Source organism: Astatotilapia calliptera, chromosome 11 (genome assembly GCF_964374335.1).
Source record: "Astatotilapia calliptera chromosome 11, fAstCal68.1, whole genome shotgun sequence".
Lineage (NCBI taxonomy): Eukaryota > Metazoa > Chordata > Actinopteri > Cichliformes > Cichlidae > Astatotilapia > Astatotilapia calliptera.
This window is the reverse complement of record NC_137432.1, coordinates 28,653,650-28,671,927: the sequence shown is the minus strand read 5'-3', so window position 1 is coordinate 28,671,927 and position 18,278 is coordinate 28,653,650. Positions and strand designations below refer to the sequence as shown.

Below are 18,278 nucleotides of genomic sequence, written 5' to 3'. Positions count from 1 at the left end.
TTACATGGCCATGTTTTATTTTAGATGTGATATATTTTTGTGCACCTACACCAGATTTTTGTAAATAACACACATACATTGATCAGTGTGTGTCCTCTTAACAAGACAGGAAAGTAAAACAAACAGCTTAATGACTACTGTCTATTACTAACCCACTCGTCATGCTGAAAGTCAGTTTCTACTATAAAGCTATACTAAAGACTAAATAAACTAAAAAAAACCAACACTTATATACATTCATGTACAAAATAAGTTAAATCAAAAGTAGTAAAGTAGAAACTGAGATTTATAAAAAAGACAAAACAGCAACATAAAAATGTTTAGTTTTCACCTAAGTGTTGTCTCGCCTTCAATTTTTAAAGTGATAGCAACGTAGAAACAAAATGCTGTTGGGTTGGGGTCTAGTTAGCTGTGCCTCCATCTTCAGGTACAGATTCATAACGCTGGAGCTAGAAAGAAAGAAGAAAAAAAACCCAAACATCAACATTAGTCGAGTTCACAAGCCTTTCAGGAGCTCCTTGTGTCCATGCAGACTGTCAGATAAAAAAAATAAATACACACTGTTACAGACAGGTATCAAAAAGCATCATGGCAGACAACACACTGACCCACGAGAAGCGATACAACACTCATACCAGAAGCCTCGGAATAGAGCTGTACCACGACAAAGGTAGGACGTGGTACATGATTGAGGTTTGCTTCTTTTGTCCTTACTAGTCTGGACACACTACATCATAACAAAACTACCAGACAGTCACAAGGAGTTTTTGAGCAAATTCCTTTTCATTGCACTTCAGGAGATTATGTGATTGGTATCGGAAAGAATGTATGGAAAAGATTACATTGAAAAATTATGCATGATCCAAATTTTTCCAGCAAAACAGTTTCCCAAATATGACGTTAAATATTGAAAACAAACAACAAACTGGGAGGCATCAGCTGCATGTTTTCAGGAAAGTATCACTCGTTTACATTTGTAACGCTGGTTAAAACTTGTTAATGCTTCAATCGAACACACTGCTCCAAGGTCATGGGGTCATTTTGTCTCCCTTTGTCTCATTTCAAGTTATATTGGATATGTCGCGCTACTTTTGTGCATGTTAAAGTTTGTACTCTGAACTTTAGAATAATTGAAGACTAAAAGATCTATTTTTGTGTTGTATTAACTTATGTACTGATGAATTGTGAAATCATTGCACAACATTTTTTTGCTTTTTATTTCAACTTGTGGTATCTTGGCATTAATTTATTCTGGCCAGCTGTAGGACACCATGTCTTCTTTGCATTCTGTGTCTAATTATAATGACTGTGCTTCAAAAATCTTAAAATCTAAATGAGGTTTTAAAAAAAAAAAAAAGAAGAAAAAAAGTCTTTTTACAAACCACTGGAGGCTTACCTTTGCTTTAAGCTCTTTATTTTCCCCTGCCAAGCGTGCACACTTTTGCCTGAGATTAATCACCTCCTGCTGCAGAGCCTCAGCATCTTCTGAAGTCTGCCCAACAGCACCGAGTTGCTGCTTGACAAATCTGGTAGAAGGAGCCAGTTAAAGAATCTACAGCGAGTGTAATTTCTGTTCAGACTTGTAGCTGGGAGGGAAAATATCAGCTGAAGGTTCACCTCAACACACAGATCATAATGTTGCAGGCTCATAATGTTCAGAATCAGCTTGTGCAATTAGAAGGATACTCCAAAGCGTTGTTGGGCTTTTCTTGTTGTTCATATAGCGACACTAGAACTGAAGACCAGGAGGGGAGAGAAAAGAGTTAAACTTTCTACTTATCACTGACTGTCAGTAAATACTTGGATGGACTCTTAGTTCTGTTTACTTGACCTCTGATAACATAATTCGTGAGTTAAATGGCAAATTTGGACTGTTTACTCAAGCAAAGTCCTTGTACTGTGCATTTACGTTAACTCAAATTATAATCTAATGAATTTGAGACGTTCAGCACCATTTCTTACAGTGAAAAACAAGTCAAAAATTCTTAATAGGTGGAAAATCCTGCAAAAAATGTATGTTTGATATGTTACATTCTCTATCAACATTACATTAGCTATCAATCCATGTTCTTAAGATGTGTTTACTAAAAAGCCTGACACTGGTGAAAAGGTTTTCGACGTTTCCCCTCAAGGCTACTTGGTGTCAGATAATAATTTGCAGCACTGTCAGAAGAGGGTCTAGCTTTCAGTTATGCTCTGCAATACTTTGCGAATAGCTCCCAAAGCTAGTATAATGACTTTAACAGAAAAGAAATGCACCTTACCACTAGTTAGACTGTCAACAACACCAGCTTTCTCCAAGTATCTCCTAAACTGTTCCCTCTTGGGGTCTGGACCCTGCTGGAGGAAGAAAAATAAGACATTTTATTACCAGCTAATCATAAAGTACCTTTAAGCTGTCACGTCTTGCCTATTAGAGTGGGCCAATATGATTAAGAGTGTTCTCACTATTTGTAATTCCCTCGTATTTAATGCCCTGGACTTCAAATGTGTAATAAAGAAAGTATAATTTGTAGCCGTAGCTAGTTTATTTACGTTCTCCAAACTCTGTTTACCCACAAACATTTGCAGACCCCCATCACCGAGAAAGCCCAAATACAAGCCGTCACAGGTGCGATGGCGACCTCCCGATGAGCCTCCCTCCCTGCTAACATTAGCTTAGCTGTGCTTGAAACACAGGACATGAAGCGGGTTCTTAAAAACAGCAGAGTAAAATGAATACAATGACAGCACACGCGCTTACTTTATAATGTGCCATAGTAATGTCGGTTAGAAAACTGCCTTTTTCGTGTAGACAGCTCCTATATTTAGCGTTCCGCTTAAAATGGGAGCACCTAACTTTGAGAATCAGGTACACCGCCGGCCGGGTCGGTAAAAGTTTACTTTCGTTTATCTTCTTCGCTCAACCAACTGCTCCGCAGAGTCAAAGCTGCATTCAGGAGCTCCTCGGGAATATAAGAACGTGCAAAGGTTCCTCGTCACGAAACCAGTGATAAATTCTTACATATCTCCATTTCTGTTGTTTTCCCTCTTTTACAAAGCACTTAAAATTGCACTCTTAGGCCATTCTGCGATTGGAGGGCAAATAATGCGTCAAAACTGCTAAACAAAACAACAACAACAAAATAATATCATCGTGTTTAGGAACAATAATAAATAATAAACCATCAAAAAATTAGGTGTGTCCAGCTCAGGCAGTTTTTATACAGATACACTAGGTACACTTTTTAAGAGTTATTGTAGTTGCCGTATGCTATGCGGCATTGCATAGGCAATATAATTTACACAACAATGGATTTATTTACTCAACATGGATTATTTAATCTGTCCTGCAATTGCGGAAAGAAATAATTCCTACATTTCAGAAGGCTCATGAAAGCCTTTGCTTCACTGTAGTAGGCGCCTGCTTCCATCTGCTGGTAACAACACAGAATAACACTATAACACACTCTGTTTGGTTCGTCTTCATTAAATGTTCCCTTTTAACCCAAGATCATTTGTGACTATTATTTTAGTCCACAAAAAAAAATACTCTAGGTGGTTTAAAATAGCTCATTTAAAAAAATGAAAGGTTTTATTTTCTCCTCTTTCGAGCGACAGTTCATAAAACAAGTCCGCGTACTAGTCAGGTGACAGCGGTGAACCTCATTAAAGTGGCAGGCTGCTCGGCCAATCACCTGTCGAATTGTAACCAAAGCAGCGAATCAGAATCAAAGGGCGGGACTAAATGGTGAGGTTTTTTTTCAGGGCGAGAGGAAATCCTAAGGAAATGTGTGGGATCACGCTCTGCGTTTCCAAGTGGCTCAGGCGTTATTGACAAACTATCTCCATCGGGTGACGTTACTTCATGGTGCCTACCAACGGCCCGCTACAAACAAACAACTAACCGACAAAGTAAACGGGGGGAATAAGGGGGGAAGCGACCGTGCTTAGGACAAAATGTCGATTCAGTACGAGGTGGAACAGCTGTCTGACAGCTACGGGGTTGCGGACTCGTTTCCCAAAGATTTCGGTTATGGTGAAGAGGAGGCCGACATCGAGGACAGCCCGGCACCGTCCGACAGCAAACCCAGGATCCTGCTTATGGGCCTGAGGAGAAGCGGCAAATCGTCGATACAGAAGGTAGGCGGAGATGTTAAACTGTTAGCCTTCCGAGGCGAGCGCCGCCTGCCTCAGCCTCACGCGAGTATAAACGGGACGTTAGCCAAAATAGCTACCGAGTTGGGTTAGCATGTCGCGAGCGATGACGGTTATCAGTCAGCTGACGGCGTGCTCAGCTACGTAAGAATTGAAGAAATAATAACAATAATAGTCATAATAAAGAAAATTTGTAGAAAGCTAATGGTCACTTGGTTATCTGTGTGAACTAACACCGGTGTGTCCGCAGGAGTGAATTATTAACCAGCTGAACAGAGGCGCTCGGTGCATCTTTAATGGTGCGTGTGTACATGCAGCATGTGACTGTTTGGTTAACAACTTATCCGACATGCAAACAAAAAACAGAAAAGAAAGTCTATGTCAGTCCCACCCAACTGTGCGGTATAGATTTGGAGTGTGCCTTTCACATGATATCAGAGCGACCACACCTTTCGGTCTGCAAGCCATAACACTTTTTAAATCAGTGCAGCACGTGCAAGGCCTCTTTACCTGAGTCGTACCCATTTTATCTCAGAAAGAGGGATAAAAAATTTGTTCGGCCGCTACTTACCCCCCTCCAGTAACTGCCCCTGTGCATGATGGACTATTCAGACGCTCCCACACTCTCAAAAAATCAGGAACAGCCAGGACTCCAGTATGCTCAAGGAAATTAAGCCCGCCGTATAGTGACACAGCTCCTTGTTAGGAGATGACCTCAGTAGCTGCTCTGAGATTGCTATGACCAGCGGCACCTGTGTTTTCACCTGAATTCCTAATTATTAATTTCATAAGCAGTTTTGGCCTTCCATTAAAGCATATTAATGACTGTCTATAAAATGTTTTTAAAAAGTGATGCTTAATTTGCTTAAGTTTGAAATGCATTTTTGATTTTTTTTGATTTTTTTTTTTAAATGGCCAAAGATACTTAAATCTATGGATGATGATTAACACAGACTTTTTGCTAGCTAAATGCAGGGAAACGCCACCCTCACCCCACAAAGTAAAACCCTGTATGAGTGTAGATGACATTTAATATGAAGGCAAAACCTCTGTCAGCTTTGGTGACTGCTGTAAGCCTGGAGCCAAAAAAAGTTGATATTACAAGTTATGGCAGAGGCAACAAGCCACCAACGCCTGTGGAAACTTTGCAGTTGTTGGCAAAGGGGGAAGGCACATTCGGAGGCAGTGAGAGAGAAGGAAAAGCAGGAGTGTGGATAACAGAAAAGGGACTTGTAGATATTGTGGGTTGGTGCTAGGGATGGGCTCAGGCGGAGGCAGATGACTTGCTGTTTCCTTAAAAGAAAACAGGAAAAAAAGTTTTTAAAAAAGTTAATATATGTAAAGAATAATAATTAAAAAAAAAAAAAGTTCATTACTAGTAATCCAGTTAACTACAACATAATTAAAAATAGGCACAGTATAAGGCGGAATGATAAGATTCTTTAAAAAAGTCCAGAAACTGAGTCTCAGTTAATTTTGTTAATTCCCCAAAGTATGGAATTGTAACTGTAAATAATCAAATGACCACAACCACCTGTCATGCAGCAAACCCTCAAGGCTGGTTCCACTTTTTCTATTTTTTTTCCCTTTTTCTAGTCTTTATTTCATATTTCATCTATAGGCTGCTCAGAATATGTTTCTTGGCCTGCCACTTTCACTGTTGTTGCACTGTTGTTTAATAATAGATTAGACGTAGTTGACCCTTCTATGATATTTTATTATTTATGTTCAAATCCAAGGGGGAAGTATGAAAAGACTGCTTATAGCTTGACGTGCTGCAAACCTAACCTACAGAAAGTGCATGGAGAAACTTTCTTGTGACGAAGCACACTTCTGTGCCAGTGCATATATGTGCACTTGCACTGTGTTTGCTATAACCCATACACCCTCAAGTCGAAGATTAACATTTCGATGTAAGCTGCCAACTGGGCCCGAGAATCATGTGATTTGGATTTTTGCTGGTTCATCGGCCGGTGACCTCAGTGGACGACACATTGATTTAAAATGCCAGCAGGGGAGCAAATACTCCTACCACATCACACGTCCAATACATCTCGTTTTCTACCCTATTTGTTAAGCCTTCCTCTCATTAATTGTTAACTTCAGTTCAATGTACAGCAGCCACTTTACTTTCCGCAGCGTGAAAAGCTGAAAAATGCTGACGAGAATGACGTGTTGCAATGGATCTGAGTCTGCAGTGTTTTGCCCTTTTCCCTCTTGTTCTACATGTGATGTCTGGATGATATCCTTGTGCTAGAGTAACACTATAAAGCAAATTACAGCACTATTGTGATAATCTTTCACATGACTGCAATATTTTAATAATGGGATTATGGAACAGCCATTTGTAAACCACAAGTGAAGAAAACCTTACACATGTCTTCACACATACAAATGTACGGTCATCGGACTTAAAACGTTGCTGGATGACTTCAAGTCTGTTTAAATTCACACCCGCAACAAAAGTTAACAAGGTTATTATACTGAAATTTTTTTATTTACACATCTGTTAGACCCCCTCTTTATGGCCACCTCCTCAAACTCTTCCGTGAGGACAACCATCTCAGTTTAAACATATCAAATCTCCATGAATCTGCCCAGGGTCTCCTTTTGGTAGGACATACCTGAAATTACTCGTCTAGGAGTAACAAGGCATCTTAGTCAGATTCTCAAATCACCAAAGTCCCTCCTTTCAGTGTGGAGGAGTACCAGCTCGTATGTGAGCCCCTTCCAAATGATCTAGCTCCCCAGTTTTTATTGAAGTATTTATTTAATATAAAAATAAAAACTAGACTTTAGAAATAAAGAATTGTAATAAAACTAAATTGATATCCAACACTCTTGATTTAAGAAAAACATACTTGTTATGTCAGTGGCAGTTAAGAATTGATTGCAGTATTGAAAATTTGAAGAAGCGCATGTTTGTCTAGTGACTACAATGATTAGCGCTGTGTCCTCTGTCCCCAGTATTTCCAATAAATAAAGATGAAGTAATGAGAACAGACAGATGCATTTTTTTCCCCAGCAGCTAGTGTCAGAATTACCACAGATTTGTGGTCACTGCTATATTAAAGTTTCAGTGACCCTCTTACAAAAGTGCAATTTCTCATAATCCCACTGTTTGCTGAGTGTCATCATATACCAGTTTTCCCCACTAAATTTAATTAATGTAAATCCGGTTCCTCACTTTAGACTCTGTTTGTATTTATTCAACTGAAACATGGCATCAATTTTCATTTCAGGTGGTATTTCACAAAATGTCTCCCAATGAGACCTTGTTTCTGGAGAGCACCAACAAGATCTACAAGGATGACATCTCCAGTAGCTCTTTTGTCAACTTCCAGATCTGGGACTTCCCCGGCCAGGTCGACTTCTTTGACCCCACCTTCGACTACGAGATGATCTTCAGAGGAACCGGGGCTCTGATATTTGTTATTGATGCTCAGGTGAAGAGAAAAAAAAAGAGGAAGAATTGTTTGATAAGATAAAGTGTAGAAGTGCAAAATCAGACCGCTTTCAGAATCACGACCACTTACATTTTTATTAAGATGAAACTGTACAGAAGAAGAAAACAGGCATCCAAGTATACACCCATTTCAGCACTGAAGAATGAGCTGGCTGATGAACAGCCAGAGTGGCTTGAATAAAAGACAATTACATGCCACGGCTTTTATGCCTGCGCTGTCCACATGACTCTGAGTGCTTTCAAGAAGTAATCTCAGCTGCGATATAAGCCACAGCTCATCTGATTGCATGGCTTTATTTGTGCTCAAGGTGCATCAGATTCAATTTGCTTCAGCAGTTGGTCACACAGTGATATGAGAGGAGAGCTGTTTTCCTTTTGCTGTTTTGGGAGGCGAGGCAGAGGTGCATTTCCTCAAACCTCACTTTAAACTGATGAGAATGTACTCCTCCATGTTATCTGAAGTGACAGCTAATAATTATGTTGGGCTTAGCTCACAAGACTGTCATTCTCACTTCTTTAAGAAGAAGCACATCTTGATTTTCCTGTTTATGTCACTGTGATAACTTTTTTCTTTTTTTTTTCTTTTTTTTTGAAGGACATTGTTGGATATTATATACACTCTTACTACATTAAAATTTTTTCTCATAAAGTTTTTAAGGTTAAAAAAGAGCAGATTATGGATGTAGTGTTCTGTAAGAATAAAGCAGCATGGTAGTATTAAAATTGTTAAATATTCTATGCTACATGTTGTTTCTGGTTTTGTGTCCAGAACAGCAGATTATGCTTTAAATCTCGTTTTAGATTCACTTTGTGAACATGCCTGTTTTTGTGTCATCTTCTTTGTTATAGGATGATTATGTGGAGGCTCTGAGTAGGCTTCATCTCACTGTGTCGCGGGCCTACAGGGTCAATCCAGAGATAAACTTCGAGGTGTTTATCCACAAAGTTGACGGCTTGTCAGACGATCACAAGATCGAAACCCAAAGAGACATCCATCAGAGAGCCAATGATGATCTGGTAGATGCCAGTTTAGAGAAGCTGCATCTCAGGTACGATTAACTTGTGATTATTTTTATCATCTGTAAAAGCCAGAATAAGGGGGGGGAAGACATCCATCCTGTTTTATATTTGATTTTCAGCAAACAAAGTTTCACACACTCAATAATGCAATACAATAACTCTACTGTTAACAGATTTAACTAATCAAGAAAACAAGCCACAGCTTATATGGCCATTAATAAGTTGGTACAGCAGTTAATCGCTTACTCCAAATCTCTCAGACAAAGCATAGTCTCTCAACAAAACTGGCTTTATTCAAGACAGTTTTAACATCCGTAATCACGTTGTCGTAAACAGACATGAGTAAATACAAGTCAGTGCAGACACAAAAAGACAACCTCACTGACTGGTAATGACACATGAGACTGAGAGATGTTTTAACCTCTTCCACAAACGTTTTATACTTGGCCCCACTCATCCTATTTGATAAAAATGGTTTAAGAGTATGATATAAAATAATTTTTGGATTTTTTGGTAAAGTGTTCTTGCTTCAATCAGAGTGGCTTTTTGTTTGTTTTTCCCTTTTTCAATAATTGCAGTAGAAAAGCCATTGGGATGGTTGTTTTTATTAATGTCATTTGGTAATTGGTGTTGTTGCTAATAATAAGGCCTAAAAGTAGCTTCTGTTTCCGTCATTATATATCCAGTAGTCTGTGTCTTCAACATTGTCTGCATAGTTTTAGTGTTCCTGTGAGATTCCTCTTTGACCTCTTAATGAAGCAAGAGTGGCCTCTGCCACAGCTATCAGAGCTGTTGTGATTAAGGCTCCAAAGGGCAGAAAAACTTGAGATGCAGAAAGAAAGCCAAAGTACACATCTGCTGTTTGGTTCATCTTTGTGTGCACATAGCACACCATGGTTTGTTTGTTTTCTGATATAAATGCTAAAAGTTTTAACTTTTATATAGCCTGAGGACTAAATATGTTCATTTAGTAGTCTTTAGATTGAAGAAATGATCTTAAATTTTGTCATAGAATGCTATTAATACTTTGCCATTTCGCACAATGGATGTCATGGCTTCAGTTTTTTAAAATTCTTTATTTGGTTTGTTTTGATGTGTGGTTGGTGTCAAAAATTCACCATCATAGTAAATTCATCTTTTGAAGCCTCAAGTTACTTGTTTTGGCTATACTCATCCTACCATTTTGAAACAAGAGGAGGTAAAAGTAACTAAACAAACATGGACATTTGATACTTTAAGTACTTCTGCTTTTGATTCTAATAGGGACCATCATATGTGTTTGTCTAGTCTCGTCTAACTCTAACCCTCAAAGAGTTTCCCAGTCTTGTTCTCTAAAACCTAAAGAATTATGGATTTGATCAACTGGTCCTGTAATGGAATTGACACCCTGCTAGGCTTGGGAGAGCCCGATTGTCCTGCGGAGACGTTTGCTGCCGGATACTCGATGGTCGGTTGCGTCGTGTCTAGCGACACTCTCGATGGAGGACAATGAACAACATCTACCAATTTGGAACCATGATAACAGAGTTCTGGCTGATTGGAGCTGGCTTTGACCTGGCTTATCGAAGAACAAGAAGCAGCTACAGCTGTTCAAAATCCCATAAGGCTGGCCGATATGATAGACGATTGGCAGGGCTGTACTCAGACTGTGTTTTGAACGCAATATGGATAAGATCTTGGAGAAGAACAACGGGAATGGACAGAACTGGTGACCAGTGATGGACATTAGACCAACTGTAAAAGTTGGATGCAGTTGTTCGCACTAAACCCAAACATTCACGATCTTCACTCATGCGGCCCCCCTGGCGCCAGCTGAAGGCTTGCCAAAGTTGAAGCTGACTGGAACAACAAATTCTTCCCATGATAACAGGATTGTTGACGGAACTCTTTGTCCCTCCTTCAAGGCCACCTGGGTCCACTGGAAACTGTTGACTGACGCTTAACTGGGCGTGGTGACGCTTTCTCTTAGCTGAACACAGGATACACACATGCACACACACGAAACACGTACACTGATACGCCCTCACTATCACCCTCCCTACCCCGGATCCAACGCCTCCTCCCATGCTTACCTCCCATCCGATGTGGACACCGGATCAGCTGGAGGCGCAATCGAAGATTGCAGCGGTCCCAGATCAGCTGTACACACTGGAATACTCTCCCATGTTGCTTGTCTGTATTTTTTTTGGGCAACTGCAACTGACAAATAAAGGCTATCTAATCTCTCATCATCATCATCATCATCATCATTTACAAAGTGAACAATATGTTGTATTCATTAAGATTTGAAAGTAGTGTTTAAGACTAAACTTGTCAGGAAAGGGTTTACTTTGGTCATAGATCTGTGGAGGTGAATAGACATTTTGTCAGACAGTATAAAAATGTATCGCAACTTCTTAATTTGAAAAGTAAAGTCAAGGCCAAAGTGTCTTAGACATGCATTGTTTCAAATGGCTACCACATGATTCATTTTTGTGATATTTTCTAGAGTTAAACTAGTCCAGAATTACTAGATACTGAAATTTATGTTGCAGCTCTAATAAGATGAGTTAATGTTAATTGCAGCCTTTGCTCCGACACACTGTATAAGAAGTCTAAATGTGTTGTGTAGCACATTAAACAGTCTGTCGGGGTTAAGCCTGGGCAGCTCTGCAGCAGCTTTACTGTTGATTTTTAGGACTGTGTTGGCACACTGTGGGGTGTTTTATGTGGAGTGAGATTGTTGTTTATTCCGGTTAGACAGCCTGAGCGGTCCTGGATATATAGTGGATCTCTGCCTCTGGTGCTTTCTTCACCGTAATACATTGTGAAGTTGAGCTCCTGCCAAGTGTATGCAGACACTTCCATTTGGCTCACACCACTGTTTTCTCAGACACAAACTTTTTATTTATACATCTCACTAACCAATGTCTATAAGTCATGTGTGCCTAGTTTTCAGCAGCCTTATGAAGACTGTTTTGTTTTTTTTATTTGTCGGAATTTTTTTGCCAAGTTAGCATTAAGTTTTTATCCTTGTGCTTTTGTCTGAATCAGGCTTTAATGCTTTGATTCACATCTCTTTTCTACAATTCTGCAACTGTTTGTCATGTGATCTTGTGACTATGTATTTTTACCTGGTTTCATATGCATTTTGAGGAAGTGAGAAGTGTTTCCTACTTGTAACAGCTTATATGCTTCCTTTTTTTTTTCTTCATCATTCAGCTTTTACTTGACGAGTATTTATGACCACTCAATCTTTGAAGCCTTCAGCAAAGTGGTGCAGAAGCTCATCCCACAGCTCCCCACCTTGGAGAACCTCCTAAATATCTTCATTTCTGTAAGCACACAAAAACCAATCCTTTATGCATAAGAATTCTCTTGCAACTTTGTCACTGATGGAGTGATTTATGTGTGACAGCGTTCATGGCGTGAGTCATTGCCAGCACGGAAGCCACATTAGTGTTGGCAGTTCCTCCACTGTCCCTACAGCCTTTTCTGAAGATGTTTGTGATCCTCAGTTGTAATGCTACTTTGTCCCACACTGGTAGTAGTAGTCGCTCTGTAACTTTTAACTGTTTTATCTCAGGGTATGACTTTTGAGTGGAGAACAGCTGTTTCTTCCTTAAATGTATTAACTGGTTTGGTAAGATTTACTGTATTTTTATATATATATATATATATATATATATATATATATATATATATATATATATATATATATATATATATATATATATATATATATATATATATATAAATAAGCATTGACTTTAGCTTGCTCTTATGACACATTGTCTTCATACCTGAGTTACTGTGAGATCTGATTGTGTATATATGTTATAATACACGATAAAATGACGAAAAAAGCCACAACTTGCTCATTTCCCATTCATTTTGTATTCATAATGTTCTCATAAATATATTAATTTTTTATTTTTAAAAAAACAAAACATTTATTCTCATGACATTTCAGAGTCTGCTCATTTTCTTTGCTTTATATTATTTTGCTATTTCAGGCTTTTAGACCATTAAAAAAAACTTTTGAATTTTACAGCCTGATCATACACAAATCAAAAATCTGATTTTTGTTTTGTTTGGTTTTTTTGGGGTTTTTTTGCAGCCTTTGTAAAAAAACAAACAAACTGTAACTTAGTTTATTCTCTCAGTAAGGGATCTGCTACCAGACATTAATTGTAACAGGAAGTAGCTTCCTGTTTCTTTACCATATTACACTTTTGACTGCCTCTTTTTTCTGTCTGTCTTCTTGTTGGTGACAGAATTCAGGGATAGAGAAGGCCTTTCTATTTGACGTGGTCAGTAAGATCTACATCGCCACAGACAGCTCTCCTGTGGACATGCAGTCCTATGAACTGTGCTGTGATATGATTGATGTGGTTATCGATGTCTCCTGCATCTATGGGTGAGTTTTGTGCTTTAGTGATGCACCAAAAGAGGTCAGAGTTGAGTAATGAGTGCTCCATGATTTGATAAACATAATTTTGGTCAGTGGTGTCTACAAAGTTAATTTTATATTAACTTTCTGTATTCATTTGCATAATAATAACTACCATCATATTTGCTTGAATCTTTTGAAATCTTTTAAGCCTTTAAGAGACGGAGTTCACCCACGTGCTGTCTGAGGGTGCTTTCATTGAAGCACGACTTAATTTATGCACAATTAATAACCTCATAGACAAGCTGCAGTTTATTTCCCATTTCCTCTTTGAATGTTACAGTGTTTTGTTGTGTTTCACTAGTCTGAAGGAGGATGGCAGCGGCAGTGCCTATGACAAGGAGTCCATGGCCATCATCAAGCTCAACAACACCACTGTGCTGTACCTGAAAGAGGTCACAAAGTTCCTGGCCCTTGTCTGCATCCTGCGAGAAGAGAGCTTCGAGCGCAAAGGTAAGCTGTCAGATGACCTGTGATCCTCTGCTGCTCACTCGGCTTAATTTGGTTAATGGTTTTGGCTTGTGTCAAATGTCTTCATGTTTTCTTTCACTTTGTTTATCAGTGCAGTATTAGTGTGTGTCTGCATGTGTACAGATGGAGTGAAATTTGTAAACCTGGATGTTATCATGCACTGAAGTACATTACACAGAAAGATAGCCAAAGTTGGGAGTAATAAAAGGAAGCAGTAATTGACTTTCAAGCTCCAAAAACAGGAGATCCACCACTTACAATTAATTTAAATAGCAACATACTGGATGGCAGTTTGGGTGAATATCTTTGTGGCTTGTGATTGTCTGAGCCCATCTGCAGTTTGTTCCCCCATATTATGGAGAGTGTAGGAGAGTGGGTTTATTTTGATACTTAATTGTGTGTCTCCTTGAGAATTCAACACAGTCGATGAATTCTTGAGTGAAATTAAAAGTTTGTCCCATCACAAACTTTAAGCTAAAGCTGTTGTGCTAAAGGAAAAAGATATCAATTTGTAATTTGTATTTGAGACCCTGATCATTTAATAGCATGTTAGCCCTGGATCAGTTTGTGTATTCAAACAAGCTATGGGATGTACTATGAAGGACCTTCAACATAGCTGGGCTTTCTTTGCATCAGCTGGCTGGACAAAGCCTAAACCTCAGGATGTCACGTTATGGTTGTGGGCTTTCTCTGCCTGTCTCAGAGTGCTTCAGGTTCTGTGAGTGTCACCTACTCTGATGAGAGACATTATCAGATGATATTAAAATGCTGATAAGAATCTATAAGGAACATAAAAAAATCTAACATTAAAATGCAATACTGCAGCAAACGAGATGAGATTAATGCTGAGCATTAATAGAGCGCTGAAATTTTAAACATCATACATTTAAACATTAAAAGGTTACTGTCCCATAGCCTAACAAAGGACACATGGGAATAAAAGTTAAATTCAATTTACCGATCGCATACGTGTTCTTTTTGTTTGTTCTGTGTGCTAATTGTTAAAATCCCTAATGACCCTGATGAAGGCCACAAGCCGAAACGCGTTGGTCAATTATTAAAGTTGTTCATCTTCCCTCAAGTGTTGCTGGAGTTCCTGCTTTGTGAATTCTTTCATCCTCTCCATGCACCTTGGAAGCAGGTGAAGTTGTGCCAGAAAATTTTGCTGCGAATTGTTAAAATCCCAACAGCAGTATAAATTATAAAAACACTTTTACATTTTCTGCATCACCAAAGGGAATGCATGCACATTTCAGTGAGTTTTGAGTTAGTGTAACATTTACTCAACAAGTCCACATATAAAATGTTCCCTTAGCAGAGGATCTATATCAAATTGTAAAGCTGTAAATACAGAACTCGTTGAAAACGTGCTGCTTCCAGAGTAATCTTTATAATTGGCAGTAGCATATGGCAATTCTATAGATTTGTAGACTTTCAGAAGCACTGTTACTGCTACTGTTTGAATCCCAAAGCAAGACTCCAGTTTGGCAACTCTAAGCTTCAGCTCCCTCTACAGGATTGTAGTCTGGAGACTGGCTCGGCTACTTTATGACTTTAATGGACTTTAGCCACTACGTTGTTGACAATGTTTTGGGTCAGGTCATGCTGGAAGAGCCATCCACGACCCGTCTTCAGTGTTCTGGCTGAGAGGAGGTTCCTGTGTAACATTATATCTTGCCCTGTCCATTGGGCCCTCAGTGTGGAGAAGTTGGCCTGTACCCTAAACAGAAAAAGCGTAATACTTCCACCTCCAAGCTTGACTGTGAGGATGGTGTTCTTTGGATATATTCAACATTTCTCTTCTTCCGAACACTGCAGTTCAAGTTGATGCCAAGGTAAATTTTGGTGTCATCTGACCACAACACTTTCTCCCAAGCCTTCTTTGAGACATTTAGATGTCAACTGATAAACTTCAGATGGGCCTGTTCATGTGCCTTCTTGAGCAGGGGGACATTTTTGGTCCTGCACGATTTGAATCTATTACAGCATACTGTGTTACCAATGGTGTTCTTGGTGATCCCAACTCTGTTCAGATGATTAACATGCTCCTCCCATGTAGTTTTGGGCTGATCCACCCCCTTTCTCATGATCCTCACCCCAATCCTGCATAGAACTCCAGACGGAGGGCGATTCATAGTGATTTTAGATTTTATTCAATTTCCAAAAAACTGTACCAACAGCTGTCACGTTCTCACAAAGCTTCGTGCTGATGGTCTTGTATCCAGCCTTGCAGCTCTACGTTCTTGCTTGTCATGTCCTTTGACAGGTCTTTGGTCTTGCCCATGGTGGTGGAGAGTGTGGATTTTTTTTGTTAATATTCTCTCCCTCGTCATCAAAATATAACTACCATTTAAAAAAATTAGTGCCAGTTCATTTCATTGGAAGTGAGCAAACAGTCATTGGACTGATCAGTTGTTTAATAACATAGTTTTTTGTTTTTCGCTTTCACAGGACTAATAGACTACAACTTCCACTGTTTCCGGAAGGCTATCCATGAAGTCTTCGAGGTGGGAGTTTCCACTCCGCGTTCAGCTGGTCCACAGGCAATGGGCTCACCCTGCTCCAAGGCTGTTGCACTCAATGGCACACCACGCAACACCATCTAGATGCTGATGCAAAATTAAAAAACAAAAAGATGCAACAAGAAGGAAGAGGAAAGGAAAGATTAGGAAGGTCTCGGGAGCCTGTAGAGAAAAGACTACAAAACTGGGGCTCACCAGCGCACCAGTCACTATCCCATGCTCCCAGCACTTAAAGCACTGAGAAATGCCTCAAGCCAAGAGTGTGGGAGCAGCAGTGGAGCACAGAGGGGTCAGGCCAAGATGGATGATTGAAGGGAAATTCAGGCATCAGGTAAATGCAAAGCACTGTGTTAGCTTTGAGGAAGCCGAGAGACTAAACTGCACCTAAACAGGAAAAGGTTCAGGATCTTTCTTTGGATTTCTTAAAGCAGTCAAAGGCTGTGATAATTAGCTGCTGTTTCCTCTGTATGAACAATGTGATGTGGGGGAATAAAACCCTCTGTTATAACCTCTTCATATGGACAAACTGTTAGTTTGGAGGCTTCTGTCTCGTGATGAACCCACCCCGACCACTTCTGTGCTGAAAAAGACGATGGACATGTTCAGAGATGGCCTTATGTAGATAAAGCTTGACTGTAGTGCAAGCTTTTTCTCTCACCACCATTCACCTCACCTTACCTGAATGCTGCCCAAAACTTGCTTTTGGTTTGACTTGTGAAGGGAAAATAAGGTTTTGTGAGCAGACTAAAAAGGGATTGTGTTGTCCAGTTAAAGTGCGTGTGTGTGAGTGTGTGTGAGAAAGGTTTTGATTAAATCCCAAGCGCGTTATTGTGAAGGAACTTAACAGAAAACGTATATATGTCCTTTTAGCTAAGAGCAGTTTAGCATGATTAAACTCCTGTCATTCAGTGAAAATAACTCTTCTGTGCTTGTGCTCCACTGAGGAACAGCTTCTGATTGACTTTATGATGAATAGAAAAAGGAGTTTACTGGAAATTTGGACATACACATTGCAAAAGCACTGCCACCATGAATGAATAGGAGCCAGTTACACTATGCCACAATTTAAGAAAAAAATTAATTAAATTTGCTGTATATGAATGAGTATGAATGAGGTGGAAGGTTGATGAACAGGTGGACTCACGGTTTAGGATTGTCAGACTGGTTGCAGCATGCTTGCATGCTTTTCCACTCAGTCACAGTCCCGCCAAAAATTATTAACCCATGTAGCAACCTGATTTAGTTTAGTCCTGATGAGCGGGAGTCACAAGAGCAAATCATTACTCCAAGCATGCATACATCAGTGTGTTTTTTCAGTTGAATTGTTCTCAACCAAAACATTGCTTCTTGTTTTGAAAAGGGGAGAGTGGAAATGGAATTAACAAAGAAACTCAAACTGCTAAAGTAGGAGAAAAAGACCAAATTTTATTATAATCGCCATTAAAATGAAATGCACTGTTCATGTCTGTATGTTTGTGTTTGCTTCTGTCAGGACTGAGAGGTAAAAACTCGTACCGGTTGCACCTAAAGATCGGGAATTTGACTCAGGAACCAGGATTACCACATTATCTAGCTAACTTTTCTGAGTAAAACTAAGTTCTAGCTTTGAAGGTGCCCCTGGTTTTATTCAGCAAAGTTATTCAGGTAATTCTGGTGCTCCTTGAAACTGGCCCGAGAAGTTGTTTCATTAGTCACCCGAGAATAAGTCGCCGCTTCATTGTTGCACATCAGAACTGTGGTGGATGATTGATTTCATGTAATGTGATGCTATACTGTGTGAAATAAATGAAAATTTAAAGTGTGTTCTTGTGCTTTTATTAGTTCGTTGACTAAAGAGATATTTGAGAAACTTGCAACATGTGTGGAAATGTCTGCATTCTGCTTGACAACCCTTTCTTCACTATCTAATGCAAAAGTGCAAACAAACACAAGATGGTGCTGCAGGACCATCCAAGCCTCCTCTCCACTATTATGATATTCAGTTTTCTCTTTGCCAAGACCAATAAGTCTTTTTCATACTTGTTAAAAATACAGAAAGTGTGCATTCATTGCTTCACCTGTGCGGTGAATTATACAGCTTGTTAAATGTCACCAGCGTCTATAACAACAGCGAGAACTGCTGCTTCGTTTATTGGTTCTGCATTATGAGCATGACAATAGAATAAATTGGATTACTCAGTATTGAGGAAACGCAGGTGTTTACTCGCATCCAATTTCTAAAAAAGGCATC

The 18,278-nt window shown here is 39.4% G+C and overlaps 2 protein-coding genes across 5 annotated transcripts; one reads left to right on the top strand and one right to left on the bottom strand.

The window, feature by feature from the left end:
- Positions 1 to 4,865, bottom strand: LOC113031602 (c-Myc-binding protein-like). Of its 4 annotated transcripts, none has more exons than XM_026183815.2 (5): positions 4,709 to 4,865; positions 2,265 to 2,340; positions 1,687 to 1,735; positions 1,397 to 1,526; positions 1 to 449 (listed from the first exon to the last, which is right to left on the bottom strand). In XM_026183815.2, the coding sequence occupies exons 1-5, from the start codon at positions 4,733 to 4,735 to the stop codon at positions 402 to 404; spliced, it is 330 nt and encodes a 109-aa protein (XP_026039600.1). In that variant the 5' UTR covers positions 4,736 to 4,865; the 3' UTR covers positions 1 to 401. The 4 variants fall into 4 exon arrangements, with proteins under 4 accessions (XP_026039600.1, XP_026039601.1, XP_026039602.1 ...); XM_026183816.2 differs by having other exon boundaries at positions 2,265 to 2,337; positions 4,709 to 4,847; XM_026183817.2 differs by lacking the exon at positions 4,709 to 4,865 and adding an exon at positions 2,744 to 3,060.
- On the top strand, positions 3,527 to 17,849 carry rragca (Ras-related GTP binding Ca). Its single transcript, XM_026183812.2, has 7 exons — positions 3,527 to 4,122; positions 7,380 to 7,583; positions 8,453 to 8,652; positions 11,825 to 11,939; positions 12,880 to 13,022; positions 13,360 to 13,508; positions 15,978 to 17,849. The coding sequence occupies exons 1-7, from the start codon at positions 3,940 to 3,942 to the stop codon at positions 16,130 to 16,132; spliced, it is 1,149 nt and encodes a 382-aa protein (XP_026039597.1). The 5' UTR covers positions 3,527 to 3,939; the 3' UTR covers positions 16,133 to 17,849.
- The last annotated feature ends 429 nt before the right edge of the window (positions 17,850 to 18,278 follow it).

What these genes read in the sequence shown, in the direction of transcription:
- rragca (XM_026183812.2), top strand. Translation starts at nt 3,940, where the DNA reads ATGTCGATTCAGTACGAGGTGGAACAGCTGTCTGACAGCTACGGGGTT. An exon ending in GCAAATCGTCGATACAGAAG is followed by an intron (nt 4,123 to 7,379) that starts GTAGGCGGAGAT and finishes TTTTCATTTCAG; the next exon opens with GTGGTATTTCACAAAATGTC. An exon ending in GATGTCTCCTGCATCTATGG is followed by an intron (nt 13,023 to 13,359) that starts GTGAGTTTTGTG and finishes GTGTTTCACTAG; the next exon opens with TCTGAAGGAGGATGGCAGCG.
- LOC113031602 (XM_026183815.2), bottom strand. Translation starts at nt 4,735, where the DNA reads ATGCACAGGGGCAGTTACTGGAGGGGG. An exon ending in GGGGCAGTTACTGGAGGGGG is followed by an intron (nt 2,341 to 4,708) that starts GTAAGTAGCGGC and finishes TTCTTCCTCCAG; the next exon opens with CAGGGTCCAGACCCCAAGAG. An exon ending in TGTTGACAGTCTAACTAGTG is followed by an intron (nt 1,736 to 2,264) that starts GTAAGGTGCATT and finishes CCTGGTCTTCAG; the next exon opens with TTCTAGTGTCGCTATATGAA.